This window comes from Copadichromis virginalis, linkage group LG16, assembly GCF_057382275.1.
Source record: "Copadichromis virginalis isolate Kocher_CV1m ecotype Utaka linkage group LG16, C_Virginalis_male_GT1.1, whole genome shotgun sequence".
NCBI classification, from domain to species: domain Eukaryota; kingdom Metazoa; phylum Chordata; class Actinopteri; order Cichliformes; family Cichlidae; genus Copadichromis; species Copadichromis virginalis.
The window spans coordinates 4624499-4640466 of NC_140633.1; the positions used below are offsets into that span (position 1 = coordinate 4624499).

General features: G+C 43.4%; 1 protein-coding gene across 1 annotated transcript in view; it reads left to right on the forward strand.

Moving 5' to 3' along the window:
* The window catches only part of fer1l6 (fer-1 like family member 6), a 70418-nt gene that overhangs the window by 22222 nt on the left and 32228 nt on the right, over positions 1-15968 (forward strand). Inside the window, exons 8-16 of the mRNA XM_085434974.1 lie at positions 2872-3028; positions 10474-10660; positions 10947-11048; positions 11192-11282; positions 11376-11493; positions 11660-11882; positions 14056-14164; positions 14310-14556; positions 15650-15770. Of these exons, the coding sequence (XP_085291100.1) occupies positions 2872-3028; positions 10474-10660; positions 10947-11048; positions 11192-11282; positions 11376-11493; positions 11660-11882; positions 14056-14164; positions 14310-14556; positions 15650-15770 (1355 nt within the window). The remainder of the gene's footprint in view (positions 1-2871; positions 3029-10473; positions 10661-10946; positions 11049-11191; positions 11283-11375; positions 11494-11659; positions 11883-14055; positions 14165-14309; positions 14557-15649; positions 15771-15968) is intronic.

A 15968-nucleotide genomic window follows, 5' to 3' on the forward strand; every position in this document is an offset into this window, starting at 1 on the left:
CGATGGTATTGAATGCTGAGCTGTAATCTACAAACAGCATCCTCACATACGTGTCTCTCTTCTCCAGGTGTGACAGGGCAGTATGTAGTGTCAGGGCTATGGCATCATCAGTGGACCTGTTGTGGCGGTATGCAAACTGTAGAGGGTCCAGTGAGTCGGGTAGTGCAGAGCAGATGAAGTCCCTGACCAGCTTCTCGAAGCATTTGCTTACGATGGGGGTCAGGGCTACAGGTCGCCAGTCGTTCAGTGAGGAGATGGTGGAGGATTTGGGTACAGGGACGATGGTGGCCATTTTGAAGCAGGCTGGGACTACAGACAGAGAGAGGGAAAGGTTGAAGATGTGCGTGAACACTCCAGCCAGCTGAGCCGCGCATGACCTGAGGACGCGGCCGGGAATCCCGTCCGGACCAGTAGCTTTGCGTGCGTTCACCTTCCTGAAGCACTTCCGCACATCCTCCTCAGACACAGTGTGCGCACTGACGTCATCCGCGGTGCGCACACTGTCCGGTCTCACGGTGTTCGCTGTGTCGAATCTAGCGTAGAATACGTTTAGATCCTCACACAGAGAGGCCGTGGTCTGCGGTGTGCTGGTTTTCCCTCTAAAGTCTGCGATCGTGTTTAGTCCCTGCCACATACTCCGAGGGTTGTCAAACTGTTGCTCCACCCTGTCCCTGTACTCACGTTTGGCTGCTTTGATCGTCTTCCGGAGTTAGTAATGTGCGTGTTTGTAGTCCGATGTGTTCGCGGAGGCAAAGGCGGTGTTCCGTGCCGCCAGTGCCGCGCGAACATCCCCGTTAATCCAGGGTTTTTGATTTGGGAAGGATTTGACTGTTCTGGATGGGACGACATCTTCCACGCATTTCCTGATAAATCCACAGACTGAGTCTGTGTATTCATCAATGTCTCTGGCGGCCACGTGAAACATTTCCCAGTCCGCGTGATCAAAACAGTCCCGCAGCGCAGACTCCGATTGGTCCGTCCAACAGTGCACCGCCCTCCGGGTTGGAGCTTCCTGTTTCAGCTTCTGCCTGTAGGCGGGCAGGAGCAGGATGGAGCAGTGATCTGATTGGCCGAATGGGGCGCGGGGGAGGGCTTTGTACGCATCCCGGAAAGAGGTGTAACAGTGGTCGAGTAGCCGATCTCCACGAGTGTTAAAATGGATGTGTTGGTGGAGTTTGGGTGAGACTTTCTTCAGGTTTCCCTTATTAAAGTCTCCGGCTGTGATAAACGCTGCCTCTGGGTGTGCGGTTTCCTCGCTGCTGATCGCGCTGTACAGTTCCCTGAGTGCACGGTCAGTGTCGGCTTGTGGGGGAATGTAAACAGCCGTAATAATCACTGCTGTAAATTCCCTCGGTAGCCAGAATGGCCGGCACTTAATCATCAGGTACTCCAGGTCCGGTGAGCAGAAGGATTTGACCGGGTGCATGTTCGCATAATCACACCAGCTGTTGTTGATCATGAAACACACACCACCGCCTCTGCTTTTCCCAGTAAGATCCTGTGACCTGTCCGCGCGGTGCACAGAGAACCCCGGCAGTTGTATTGCGGAGTCCGGTACTTTGTCCGATAGCCAGGTTTCTGTGAGGCAGATCACGCAGCAGTCCCGCATCTCTCGCTGGAATGAGATCCGTGCATATGCATATAAATATGCTACGATGAGATAGCTGACTTCATCTAACTAGCAAATGTTGTCCAGGCTACGTTGGTGATACAGTTTTTTTTAATGTGTACGATATTTTTGTCATGCGATTTTAAAGCCGGTCCTACAACCGCATCCAAGAATAACATGCAGCTTATCTCAGAACTGTCGGTGAAAATTATTCTTGGAGCTAGGTTTAATTGAGCTGCATTTTAAAGAGGTGCAATTTCACAATTTGTGTATATTTTCTAAGTTCACTATTTTGTCATGTGTTGAGAAAACACAGATTTTAAAATTACATGGTCTAATATTTACATTTAGCATAACTGCAACATTATTTTTTCTTTTTTTTTTTTAAAGACTCGAAAGGACTTGAAATTCAAAGTTTCAGACTTGTGACTTGACTCGGACTTTTACACCAGTGACTTGAGACTCGACTCTGACTTGCCTGACATTACTTGAGACTTGACTTGAGACTTGAGGATAAAGACTTGAGACTTACTTGAGACTTGCAAAACAATGACTTGGTCCCACCTCTGATAATCAGACCATTTACTCAAGTTCATAGGTGTGTGAAGACAGACGAGGGAATAATTTTGGCAACATAGCGTATGTAAAGTAGCTTTTCTAGTGGAGAGTTTTAGCAGATTGGTCAAGATAAAGGCAAAGCAGCCTTTGAAAACTGTTTGCTTTGTGACGAACTCTGACCTGTTTGACTGTCACAAAAAACAAACCAACAACAAGACTCAGTGCCAAATTCTAATGAAGTGATCTTCTACAGAAATGTGTTTGTGCCAACTTGGCACAGACTCATGTCTGGTTATAGTTCGGGGCGATTGTGGCTCAAGAGTTGGGAGTTCGCCTTGTAATCGGAAGGTTGCCGGTTTGAGCCCCGGCTCGGACAGTCTCGGTCGTTGAGTCCTTGGGCAAGACACTTCACCCGTTGCCTACTGGTGGTGGTCAGAGGGTCCGGTGGCGCCAGTGTCCGGCAGCCTCGCCTCTGTCAGTGCGCCGCAGGGTGGTTGTGGCTACACTGTAGCTGCCATCACCAGTGTGTGAATGTGTGCGTGAATGGGTGGATGACAGGTTGTGTAAAGCGCTTTGGGGTCCTTAGGGACTAGAAAAGCACTATACAAATACAGACCATTTATTTCTCAGATTATTGATTTAATTTCATTTATTGAATTTACCTGTTCATAAATCACACTAGTGTCTCTTCCTTACTCCTGTAGGTCACCAGTTCATCAATAAGTGGGCAATGCTAACCGAAGGTGGTGACATTAGCACTGGGGTCAAAGGTTATATCAAGTGTGACATCAGCCTTTCATCGAAGGGAGATACCATGCAGCCAGGACAAAAAGCAAGTGATGCCGAGGAGCAGATAGACAAGTATGAACCATCTTTTTAATGTCATTCATAATTTAACTGACCCGATGTTTTTGTAGATTTCGTAGAAAGAAACATAAATTGTCTGTTTGTTTGTTTTCAGTCTAGGATCCAGTTTTCAAGATATCATTTTCAATATGTCTGTGAAGGTTCTCAGTCATCCAGGTCACGGTAGTCTAAGGAGCTTGGAAAGAAAAGTCAGGACTTTTTAAAATAATAATGCACATAATTATTTTAGATTTCCATATCACTCCCATAGGGCTTACAGTTTTTTCTGATTGCTTAAGCACATTTTTTGTAACTATTGGCTAATTTTGCAAAACTCTTCACACAAATAAGAAAACCTGTCACCCAATAATCAAAACATTGTAGTTCTCTTGCAAAAGCAAACACAGCTAGATTAACTCTTCACACCTTCGTAAAAATGGTGTTTCCGTATCAAACAGTACACACAAGCCATCATCTACTAAGCACACAATGCGCCAACTGCACACTGATGGTATGAATACAAAACACATCTGGCTTTTGCTTTCTCTGTGCACAAGGTAGGCTATGTCAGTTTGAGCTCATACTTCTGTCATAGATCCATAAGCATAGAGGGATCCAAACTTCAAGTACTGGTGTTTATTCAAACACATCAAAACAAACACAAGTGTTTATTTCCAAGTATAGGATTATTTGCAATCGCCATAATGACTATATGGGTTACTTGGTCTGCAGTGAACATGCTTCCTCTGCCCCAGCATCTGGTCATCTAGCAATTCTGTAAAGTAACAATTTCAGTATTTTTACATCAATGGTATTGGTGTGTTTCTCATTGGCATATGGCAGTGCTACAAATCTTTGTGCGAAGTGACTGTACTCACCGATTCTCATTTCAAGATGTCCTTATGATGCTTGCTACAGTGTAGCGGCTCGAGTTAGGCTGGACCCGTTGGCCAGCTACCCTCAGGGTCATTCCACGGTTGATGACATGGTCCACTATTGTAGCTCTGATGTCATCAGCAATTCTATTTCTTACTCTTCCTACCCTTCCTCTCCCCCCTCCTCATCTTCCTCTCCCCCTTCCTCGTCTTCCTCTTGCTCCTCCTTGTCCTTGTCGTCCTCTTCATCCTACTTCTTCACCTCCACGTCCTCTTCCTCGGCCTCCTCTACTTCTCACTCTTTCTGCTCCCTCCATTGTACTCCGCACACACAGCTTACCTGTATTATAGTGCTTAGGCTGATTGCAAAGTGAACTAATTATCTAAAAAAGTTTTCACATGTGAAAGTGTGCCAGACAGTTGGCAAATTAGTGTTAATGATAGCCATACATGTGTATACTTTTGCTAGGAGTGTGTTGGAAATTTGGTAATTGAGTGTTGTGCAGTGAATTGTGCCTACAGTTTTGCAAAGTGTGTGTTACAAAATTGCAAACTGAGTGCAAAGCAGTTTTTGTGCTTTTAGTTTTGCAAACTCAGTGAGTGGTTTTGCTATAAGTCTGAATAGTTTTAGAGATCGTGCTACAGGAATCACAGTTAGGGTTTAAGCAATCAGAAAAAACTGTAAATCTGGGACTCTCCACCATTTGACCTTAGAACTGAAGAAGCTTCTCGGATGAGAGGTGAAACGTCTTCAAGCAACTTAAAGAAGTCCAGACGCTTTTCTTTCCAAGCTCCTTAGACTATCATTTTCAAATTTTGTGTGATGGTAGATGCCAGTACCAGCTCGAACTGATTTAATTTTTCTGAAAACCAGGTTAATGTCAAGGCCACCAAAGATTTTACATTACCCACAATTTTTATGAACATCAAAACAATATACTATGTTTTGATGTACATGAGTACCATTGGTTGGCAAAGCATTTGATCTTCACCTTTATTATAAATGCTAAAAGTCAAAGTAGACCTATATTGAATAATATATCACATGACAGGGCATGGAGAAAGCTGCAAAACACCTCCCAGTTCATTGTTCCTTCAGTGGGCTGGTTTCAGTCATTATGCAAATGTACTAAGATTGAAACCTGCAGTCAGCTGAGACTGAAGACGTCACCTGATGATGACGAAACGTTTCTCCCACAAAACGCTACGTCCAGATGAACAGAATCAACTTTTGGAGATTTACTTTCCTGGATGACTGAGATGCATCAACACACTTTTTTTCAGTACAAAGCCCTACAATGTTACAAAATTCCATGAATATATCTTAAAGTCTAAAGTTTTTACTGCTTATAGAAGCTAAAGATTTCATTCAAGTTGCTCCGATCATATGAGTAAAAATGACACCTGTTTCATTTTCATTTTAGAATGTAACGCTTCAAAGTCATAGGTAGAAGCTCCAGGTCAGACGAATTAGGAAAATCTTTCTCTTGAATCATTTCCAAACGTTAGAGCAATATATTTATCATTAAGGGACACATTTTTTCAATACAACATTATTTAACATTATTATTTGACTTCATAATGACAATTAATTGATATATTACTCTAAATGTCCATGTTAACAATGTTTCAGTTTCAGTTTTCAGGTTTTTTTTGTCATATGCAAGTTAGCACAGGGTCAACATTGCAATGAAATGTGTTTATGTGTTATGTTGATGAAAATAATGCACATCATTATTGGAGATTTCCATATCACTAATACTTACATCAGCATAAAACATCAAGGTCTTAGTATAGTTGTTGTATAGTATAGCACTTCTTATCCTCCCGTACTTTCCCGTATTGAGATACATTTTTTAATGTCATTTATGTAAATAAATCAGTCAAGGAGATGCTGTGAGCACCACTGTGCTTACGTGAAAAACAAACTTGACTGTTGTCCACATCACAATGAAAAGAAATATTGTTCTTCTGGAAAATAGTGCCAAGTGGCACCTGGTACAAAGACAAAAGGTGGTCCAAGAATGGAAACTTAAAGGGAAGCAGAGGTGCAGCTAAAACTATCAGTGCTGACACAGAAACTTATCAGAGAGGAAGGACCTAAACCATTGGAGAGCTGAGGCAGTGATGCCCACCCACCAGTCATGATCCACAGTGTCAAAGGCATCAGTAACATGCAGTGGCATGCAAAAGTATTCGGCCCCCTTGAACTTTTCCACATTTTGTCACATTACAGCCACAAACATGAATCAATTTTATTGGAATTCCACGTGAAAGATGTTACGAAATCAGTTTCACCCGGTTCTTTTTATTCCTCGAAGCATCCAGAGATGGCACCGGAACTCAGTAGTCATTCCACAAAACCTTTATTCATCTTCATTTAAGCATGCATCTTCTAGAAGGGAAGACGTGCCAGGCCGGTGTCCCTCTGCAGAATCTTCCACCTCTTTGTTAGTTACAGCCAGCTTTATAGAAGTGACCCCATCATGAAACCCCCATGGTGCGCTGCAAACCCTGTGTGTCTGTGTTTATGCACGAGCATGTGAGTGCCTGTGTGTGCGCATACCCGCGTGTCTATGTGAGTGCACGTGAGTGACTGTGTGCGCGTACCTGTGTGTATGTGTGTGTACGTGAGTGAGTGAGTGTGCATGTAGGTGTGGGTGTGTCGTAACAGTCAAAGCACTGTGTGTGTCTCTGCATACGTGACTTCCTGGGGGTCATAAAAGTAATCTCCTCACCCAAGCCACACCAAATTCCTCTACACAACATAGAAAACAGAGTTAACATATTACAAACACCGAGACCCCCACTCTGCATCCACTGGGTCGTTGGCCTCTTGTTGTCTTACATTTACAGATAAGCATGTGGAGAGTCTCCTGCAAACCTACTTCTAAGTTTATAACAATTATGAGTTTTTATTAAAGGTACAAGCATCAGCATCAGCAACCCCCAACTGTAGCTTCCTGTCTCCTGGCAGGCAGGCAGACCCCCAGTGTCCATAAATTCCTTTCTCTCTAAACAATTACACTCTCAGGCTACAGCTAAGCCAAACTGAAACACAGACCAATGCTTCCTTATTCCTCTGATCTAAACAAATTTAACACATCATATTATAATAATTATTTTCTTGTACTCACAAAGACCAACACAAAGTGGTGTACACGTGAGAAGTCATACATGATTCCAAACATGTTTTACAAATAAATAACTGCAGAGTGGGGTGTGGTAATTATTCAGCCCCCTGAGTCAATACTGTGTAGAACCAGCTTTTGCTGCAGTTCCAGCTGCCAGTCTTTTAGGGTCTGTCTCTACCAGCTTTGCACATCTACAGACTGAAATCTTTGCTCATTCTTCTTTGCAAAACAGCTCCAGCTCAGTCAGATTAGATGGACAGCGTTTGTGAACAGCAGTTTTCAGATCTTGCCACAGATTCTGGATTGGATTTAGATCTGGACTTTGACTGGGCCAGTCTAACACATGGATATGTTCTGTTTTAAACCATTGCATTGTTGCCCTGGCTTTATGTTTAGGGTCGTTGTGAACCTCCGCCCCAGTCTCAAGTCTTTTGCAGACTCTAAGAGGTTTTCTTCCAAGACTGCCCTGTATTTGGCTCCATCCGTCGTCCCATCAACTCTGACCAGCTTCCCTGTCCCTGCTGAAGAGAAGCCCCCCCAGAGCATGATGCTGCCACCACCATATCTGACAGTGGGGATAGTGTGTTCAGAGTGATGTGCAGTGTTAGTTTTCTGCCACACATAGCGTTTTGCATTTTAGCCACTAAGTTCCATTTTGGTCTCATCTGACCAGAGCAGCTTCTTCCACATGTTTGCTGTGTCCCCACATGGCTTGTGGCAAACTGCAAACGGGACTTCTTCTGGTTTTCTGTTAACAATGGCTTTCTTCTTGCCACCATAAAATGGTAAATTACCATAAAGGCCAACTTTGTGCAGTGCACGACTAATAGTTGTCCTATGGACAGATTCCCCCAGCTTCACTGGGTGAATGGGTTAAATGCAGAGGAACTATTTCCCTATGGGGACTAACACGCACACTTTTTTTATGAGCTGTAGATCTCTGCAGCTCGTCCAGAGTCACCATGGGCCTCTTGGCTGCATTTCTGATCAGCGCTCTCCTTGTTCGGCCTGTGAGTTTAGGTGGACGGCCTTGTCTTGGTAGGTTTACAGTTGTGCCATTTCTGAATGATCGCTTGAACAGTGCTCCGTGGGATGTTCAAGGCACACTCAGTGCTGTGGTGAGTATTAAATATCACTTTGTATTAGTTCTGCTGGGTTATGCAACATGATATCCGGAGGCAGTGCCGCTGTGCAGCATTTCTGCAAAGAGTGTGGCCCAGGTGCTGTTTCAGGTCATCTCCCGAGTCGTTATCCCAAAAGAGGTACTAGTTGACCAGAACACATTGTTCATTGTCACACTAAAAGAGCTGTACGAATTATTGAGTAGTAAATATGTTCGGACCAGCGTCTGCCACCCTCAGGCTGACAGGTTGGGGGAGCGGCTGAATAAGACTATAAAATCCATGATTAGTAAGTTCTTTCATTTGGATGGACACAATTGGGATCGCTGGTTAGACCCTCTGTTGTTTGCAGTGCAGGAGGTGATCCAGGCGTCCACAGGATTTTCTCCTCTTGAAATGAACATCTTTGAGCCAGTCCAAGGGCTGCTCGAATCAGAGATATCAGTACAGGGAGTGCAGAATTATTAGGCAAATGAGTATTTTGTCCACATCATCCTCTTCGTGCATGTTGTCTTACTCCAAGCTGGAAAAGCATTTGCAGAGCGGCTTGGATTATAAAGAATTAATAAACCACTGAAGGTTGTATCGGGGGAGCTCAAGCTTCAATCGAGATTCATGTTACTCATGCTCAGTGCTACAGACAGATGATGTACAGGGAGTGCAGAATTATTAGACAAATGAGTATTTTGTCCACATCATCCTCTTCATGCATGTTGTCTTACTCCAAGCTGTATAGGCTCGAAAGCCTACTACCAATTAAGCATATTAGGTGATGTGCATCTCTGTAATGAGAAGGGGTGTGGTCTAATGACATCAACACCCTATATCAGGTGTGCATAATTATTAGGCAACGTCCTTTCCTTTGGCAAAATGGGTCAAAAGAAGGACTTGACAGGCTCAGAAAAGTCAAAAATAGTGAGATATCTTGCAGAGGGATGCAGCAGTCTCAAAATTGCAAAGCTTCTGAAGCGTGATCATCGACCAATCAAGCGTTTCATTCAAAATAGTCAACAGGGTCGCAAGAAGCGTGTGGAAAAACCAAGGCGCAAAATAACTGCCCATGAACTGAGAAAAGTCAAGCGTGCAGCTGCCAAGATGCCACTTGCCACCAGTTTGGCCATATTTCAGAGCTGCAACATCACTGGAGTGCCCAAAAGCACAAGGTGTGCAATACTCAGAGACATGGCCAAGGTAAGAAAGGCTGAAAGACGACCACCACTGAACAAGACACACAAGCTGAAACGTCAAGACTGGGCCAAGAAATATCTCAAGACTGGTTTTTCTAAGGTTTTATGGACTGATGAAATGAGAGTGAGTCTTGATGGGCCAGATGGATGGGCCCGTGGCTGGATTGGTAAAGGGCAGAGAGCTCCAGTCCGACTCAGACGCCAGCAAGGTGGAGGTGGAGTACTGGTTTGGGCTGGTATCATCAAAGATGAGCTTGTGGGGCCTTTTCGGGTTGAGGATGGAGTCAAGCTCACTCCCAGTCCTACTGCCAGTTTCTGGAAGACACCTTCTTCAAGCAGTGGTACAGGAAGAAGTCTGCATCCTTCAAGAAAAACATGATTTTCATGCAGGACAATGCTCCATCACACGCGTCCAAGTACTCCACAGCGTGGCTGGCAAGAAAGGGTATAAAAGAAGAAAAACTAATGACATGGCCTCCTTGTTCACCTGATCTGGACCCCATTGAGAACCTGTGGTCCATCATCAAATGTGAGATTTACAAGGAGGGAAAACAGTACACCTCTCTGAACAGTGTCTGGGAGGCTGTGGTTGCTGCTGCACGCAATGTTGATGGTGAACAGATCAAAACACTGACAGAATCCATGGATGGCAGGCTTTTGAGTGTCCTTGCAAAGAAAGGTGGCTATATTGGTCGCTGATTTGTTTTTGTTTTGTTTTTGAATGTCAGAAATGTATATTTGTGAATGTGGAGATGTTATATTGGTGTCACTGGTAAAAATAAGTAATTGAAATGGGTATATATTTGTTTTTTGTTAAGTTGCCTAATAATTATGCACAGTAATAGTCACCTGCACACACAGATATCCCCCTAAAATAGCTCAAACTAAAAACAAACTAAAAACTACTTCCAACAACATTCAGCTTTGATATTAATGAGTTTTTTGGGTTCATTGAGAACATGGTTGTTGTTCAATAATAAAATTATTCCTCAAAAATACAACTTGCCTAATAATTCTGCACTCCCTGTATATGCAAAAGCTTAAGCTATTATGAGACTTGCCTTTGTGCTGCTCATCCCTCCACTTGTTGCTCATAATTCGTAGCAAATTTGATATAAGTGTATGGTTTATTGTCATCCTCAGGAACCTGTTGATTCCAGAGGGGTTTCCTTCTGAACGACCATGGGCTCGTTTCTGTGTGAAGGTGTATCGAGCTGAAGGCCTTCCCCGCAACAACTCCAGCATCATGGCTAATGTCACCAAGGCCTTCATAGGAGAAAACACAGCACTCATAGACCCATATGTTGTGGTCAGCTTCTTCAAACAAGTGGTTGGTTAAATGTCATTTATTAGCAGATAAGTCTGATCATTTATATTTAGAAATTAAACATAAAAGCTACTTTTCACTGCCTCCTTGTTCTGAGGGTCACTGGGGCTGGTATCTCTGCAGGTGATTTGGGAGGCTTTTACACTAGAGTGTAAAATTATACATTTATACAGTGTTTTACTATTTACATCATAAGCACTTTGCACCAGGAGCCCCCTCGCAGTGAAGTGGCAGTACTCGCCACTGTGCAAATCAATATCACGTTCTAATCATTTACTCGTCCCTTCAGGGTCGGACGTCAACACAAAAGTCGACAGCAGATCCAGTGTGGAATGAGCAGATTGTCTTCACTGAAATGTTTCCTCCTCTGTGTCAGAGACTGAAGATCCAGGTATGAACGCAGAAGTGCTCACTTCATGTTTGTATGTAGTTTCACTGTAATTTACACTTAGAAAGAGTCATGTTTTAAGTCCATAATCACTGACCTCATATCAAACTAATGTTTCTAGAATTCTGGCTTCTCTTTCCTCGTAGGTTTGGGATGAGGGAAGCATGAACGACGTTGCCATTGGAACCCATTACTTTGACCTGAGATGCATCTCCAATGAACAGGATGGTGACAGAGGTAGGAAACAAAGTCCATGACACAAGAATTACTGAGGAACTGTTAGTTGATCTGTGGTGACTTTTATATCTCTTGTTTTTATTATTTCTCCAGGGTTTTTACCAACATTTGGCCCTGCTTGGATCAACCTGTATGGGTCTGCTCGAAATTTTTCTTTGGGTGATGACACAGGGGAGCTTAATGAGGGCATTGGAGAAGGTGTGTCGTACAGGTAATATTAAAAGTTCATTCTGAGAAAAACTTATTTTGGGGTCTTTACCTTACAACATAAAGTGTCTGTTGTTGTGATTTGGCACTATGTAAGTAAAACTGAATTGAATGGAAAGGAACTGAATTAAACTGAAACCAATGAGCTGCCCGATTTCTGTTGGTATCAGGGGCCGACTCTACATGGAGCTGGCTGTTGAGATTCTGTCGGGAGGGACAGGGTCAGACTCCAAACTTAGCCGTATTATGAAGCCAATAAAAGATGCTAAAGCAGGAAAAGCTGGAGGGAAAGATGGGAAAACCCCTGCAGGAGGAGCAGGCACAGGTGGAGCTGCTGATGATGACAAAGGAAGAGCTGCAGCAGAGGTCCTGCCTGTGGATCCTCCTCCTGTGGTAAGAGGAGTGTGTGTGTGTGTGTGTGTGTGTGTGTGTGTGTGTGTGTGTGTGTGTGTTCCAGTATTTTATCAGTATTTACACACTGAGGTTAATTATGGAGTTCCACAGGGTTCAGTGCTAGGACCAATTCTGTTTACATTATACATGCTTCCCTTAGGCAGCATCATTAGAAGACATAGCATACATTTACACTGCTATGCAGATGACACCCAGCTCTATCTGTCCATGAAGCCAGATAACACACACCAATGAGTTAAACTGCAGGAATGTCTTAAAGACATAAAGACCTGGATGGCCGCTAACTTTCTGCTTCTTAATTCAGATAAAACTGAGGTTATTGTACTTTAGCAATGGGTGCCATTTAGCTCAGTGCATTGAACAGGCAACCACATGTCGTACAACTGAAAGTGGCCAGCCCAGGTGTGAGTCCAACCTGCCGCCCTTTACTGCATGTCTTCCCCTCTTTCTTTTCCTCTGCTTTCCTGCCATTTCTTCACTGTATCTGTCAATAAAGTTGTAAAAGGCCCCAAATAAAAAATACAAAAAAACCCAGCAATATGATATACAACCAGGTGCCTACTCAGCATGGCATTACCTTGGCCTCCAGTAACACTGTGAGGAACCTTGGAGTCAGTTTTGACCAGGACATGTCCTTCAATGCACATATTAAACAAAGAATTCAAAATCCTGCTCCTCACATACAAGGTCTTAAATAATCAGGCCCCATCTTATCTTAATGACCTTGTAGTACCATATCACCCTATTAGAGCACTTCGCTCTCCCTCTGCAGGCCTACTTGTTGTTCCTAGAGTATTTAAAAGTAGAATGGGAGGCAGAGCCTTCAGTTTTCAGGCCCCTCTTCTGTGGAACCAGCTTCCAGTTTGGATTCAGGAGACAGACACTATCTCTACTTTCAAGATTAGGCTTAAAACTTTCCTTTTTGCTAAAGCACATAGTTAGGGCTGGACCAGGTGACCCTGAATCCTCCCTTAGTTATGCTGCAATAGACGTAGGCTGCCGGGGGATTCCCATGATGCACTGGGTTTTTCCTTTCCAGTCACCTTTCTCACTCACTATGTGTTAACAGACCTCTCTGCATTGAATCATATCTGTTATTAACCTCTGTGTCTCTTCCACAGCATGTCTTTATCCTGTCTTCCTTCTCTCACCCCAACCAATCACAGCAGATGGCCCCGCCCCTCCCTGAGCCTGGTTCTGCTGAAGGTTTCTTCCTGTTAAACGGGAGTTTTTCCTTCCCACTGTCGCCAGAGCACTTGCTCATATAGGGTCATATGATTGTTTTGTCTGTATTATTGTAGGGTCTACCTTACAATATAAAGCACCTTGAGGCTACTGTTGCTGTGATTTGGCAGTATACAAGTACAATTGAGTTGAATTGAACCTAATTCTGAGAGCTTCCACCAAAGCTAAATATATCAATTACACAAAAGATTTTTCTAACTGGGAACCATAAAACCATTGCGTTAACAACATGCTGAAAAAGCATCTAATGGGGCAACATCATGCTGCCTTTTTCTAAAGTCAGATAAAATTCCAGGACTTTTGGCAGGACTTGCAAACAGTTCATGATTTTAGTAGTTTTACTGACCTGCAATGTCTCCCTCTGGATGAGAGCATAGTGAAGCGTAAAAATGCATTTAGTAAAGTAATTAAGTATGGTTGAAATGTAGTCATACTTTAAATAGTTCAATTTTATGCTGCTTTCTAGTTTTCTTCATTATTGTACTTCAAACCACTTTTTAATTGTTTAGATTTCTCCTTTCATGCAGATTTTAAAATATGGTTCTAGTGATTCTCTTTTGTGTCTGGGGATTCAAAGCGCTTTATGCAACATGCAGCATCCTAATAAATAGCCTAATAGCATCTAATTATGATTAAAAAGTGTAAATACATGTTTTACCATTTGTACAGTGCCACTTTTCATCTATTTTTCTATACAAAGGCACATGAGCTTGAAAATTAAACACAGGTTTCACATTTTTCTACACGCTTGTACCTGGTACTTGGTCCCTCGTGTATCACCTCACTGAAAAATTCTGGAAACCTCCGTGTCTCCAGATGGATAATTACTTTCTCCATTTAGGTTGTGCAAAAAGAGTATTGTGCAAATTTCAGAGAAATGAATACATGAAGATGTTTCTGTGTCCAGCTTAATGCAGACGACAATGAGAGCTTCCTGCTGTTTGGTGCGTTGTTTGAGGCCACCATGATTGACAGGAAAATTGGAGACAGGCCTATCAGCTTTGAGTTCTCTCTCGGTAAGTGGATGTGTGGAGTGTTAAGGAGTTTAGTGTCCTGCTAATCATTTAGTCACATAATCCAAACATGAAGAATAATACCAGTCTTGCATTTATGTGGTTAATATATAATGAAACTATCATTTACTATTCCTCCCACTATCAGGTAACTATGGTAACACCTTAGAGTCTGCCCCTCAGCCCACTATCAGTTTCACCAGTCCTGCAGTCCCTCGGAGGATGCCAAGAGTGCTGGATTTCCCAGACACTAGTGATGTGTTCGGCTCGTTCTCTCTCAGCACCTCCCCTAACAGTCCTACTTCCCCCCTGCTACCCAGAGAAACTCAAGACGCTGCCATGACTTCAAAATCCACCACATCTCCAGAAAAACCAATCATTGTGGAAGGAAACAGGTTGAGTCACTTTGCTGATCCTTTGAAAAACATTAAAGTTCTTGTGGATGTCAGAAACTCTGTTCTATGCACCAAAGACAGCACGTTTAATTTTCATTGGACAGTCATTGCAAACCGTGGATTTCTTTTTAAAATTTGCAATAAAACATAAACAGTGCCTTTATTAGAAAGCACAGATAGACAGATGGAAAGAGAGCGGGTGAGTGACATGCAGCAAAGGTTCAGCCAACAGGAAGTCACGCATCATAAGCTGTCAGTGTACTGGTCGAGCTACGTCCCTACCATTACCTAGGCTCACGAGCTTTGTGCAGGGACTAAAAGAACAAGATTTCCTATACAAGTAATGGTAATGGATTGGATTTATATAGCGCTTTTCAAGGCACCCAAAGCGCTTTACAATGCCACTATTCATTCACTCCCACATTCACACACTGGTAGAGGCAAGCTACAGTTGTAGCCTCAGCTGCCCTGACAGAGGCGAGGCTGCCATATCGCGCCATCGGCCCCTCTGGCCATCACCAGTAGGCGGTAGGGTAAAGTGTCTTGCCCAAAGACACAAAGACCAGGACAGAGAGCCTGGGGACCGAACCGGCGACCTTCCGGTTACAGATGCGCTTCCCAACCCCCTGAGCCACGGTCGCCCCCCCAAGTATCCGAAATGAGCTTTCTCCTGGCCTCTCACTTACTGACAGGGTGAGGAGTTCAGCTTAGAGTAGAGCTGCTACTCCTCCACATTGAAAGGAGCCAGTTGAGGTGATTCAGGCATCTGATTTGACCTCCTGGTGAGGTGTTGTGGGCGTGTCAGCAGGCCTTTTATCGCCTCTGTGATTCCTCACATAAGCTGGAGGAGGTGGCTGGGGGATGGAGGTCTGGGCTTCTCCCCTGTTGTTGAATAAGAGGTTGCATGGATGGATGGATTAGGTTACTGGTGCTAATGATGTTAATAAAGGAGAGTCAATAATATTTAATAATAATAAATCACTCCTAGCCAAACCTATTGATATTAACAAATCATTAACAGTAGTGGACTGAAACAGTATCATTTTTTTTCTTTTTGTAAAGTTTCAAGTTTACAGTGTGTGTGTGTGTGTAGGTACTACATGTACTTGCCTCTGGAGAAGCAGAAGCCATGTATTAATGTGCTGAGTCACTGGGAAGAAAGAACCTACCGAATGCACAACTCAAACATGCTGGACAACATAGCAGTTCTTCTTGTATGTATACACACACACACACACACACACACACACACACACACACACACACACACACACACACACACACACACAGAGCGAAACACATCTCATCTCTTTCAGTGTTAGTTCCATGATTGTTAGTATGCAAATTCTTATTCTTGGGATGTAGGCAGTGACAGTTTCTGTATATTCCTGAAAGTCTGTGGTGTTGTCGTG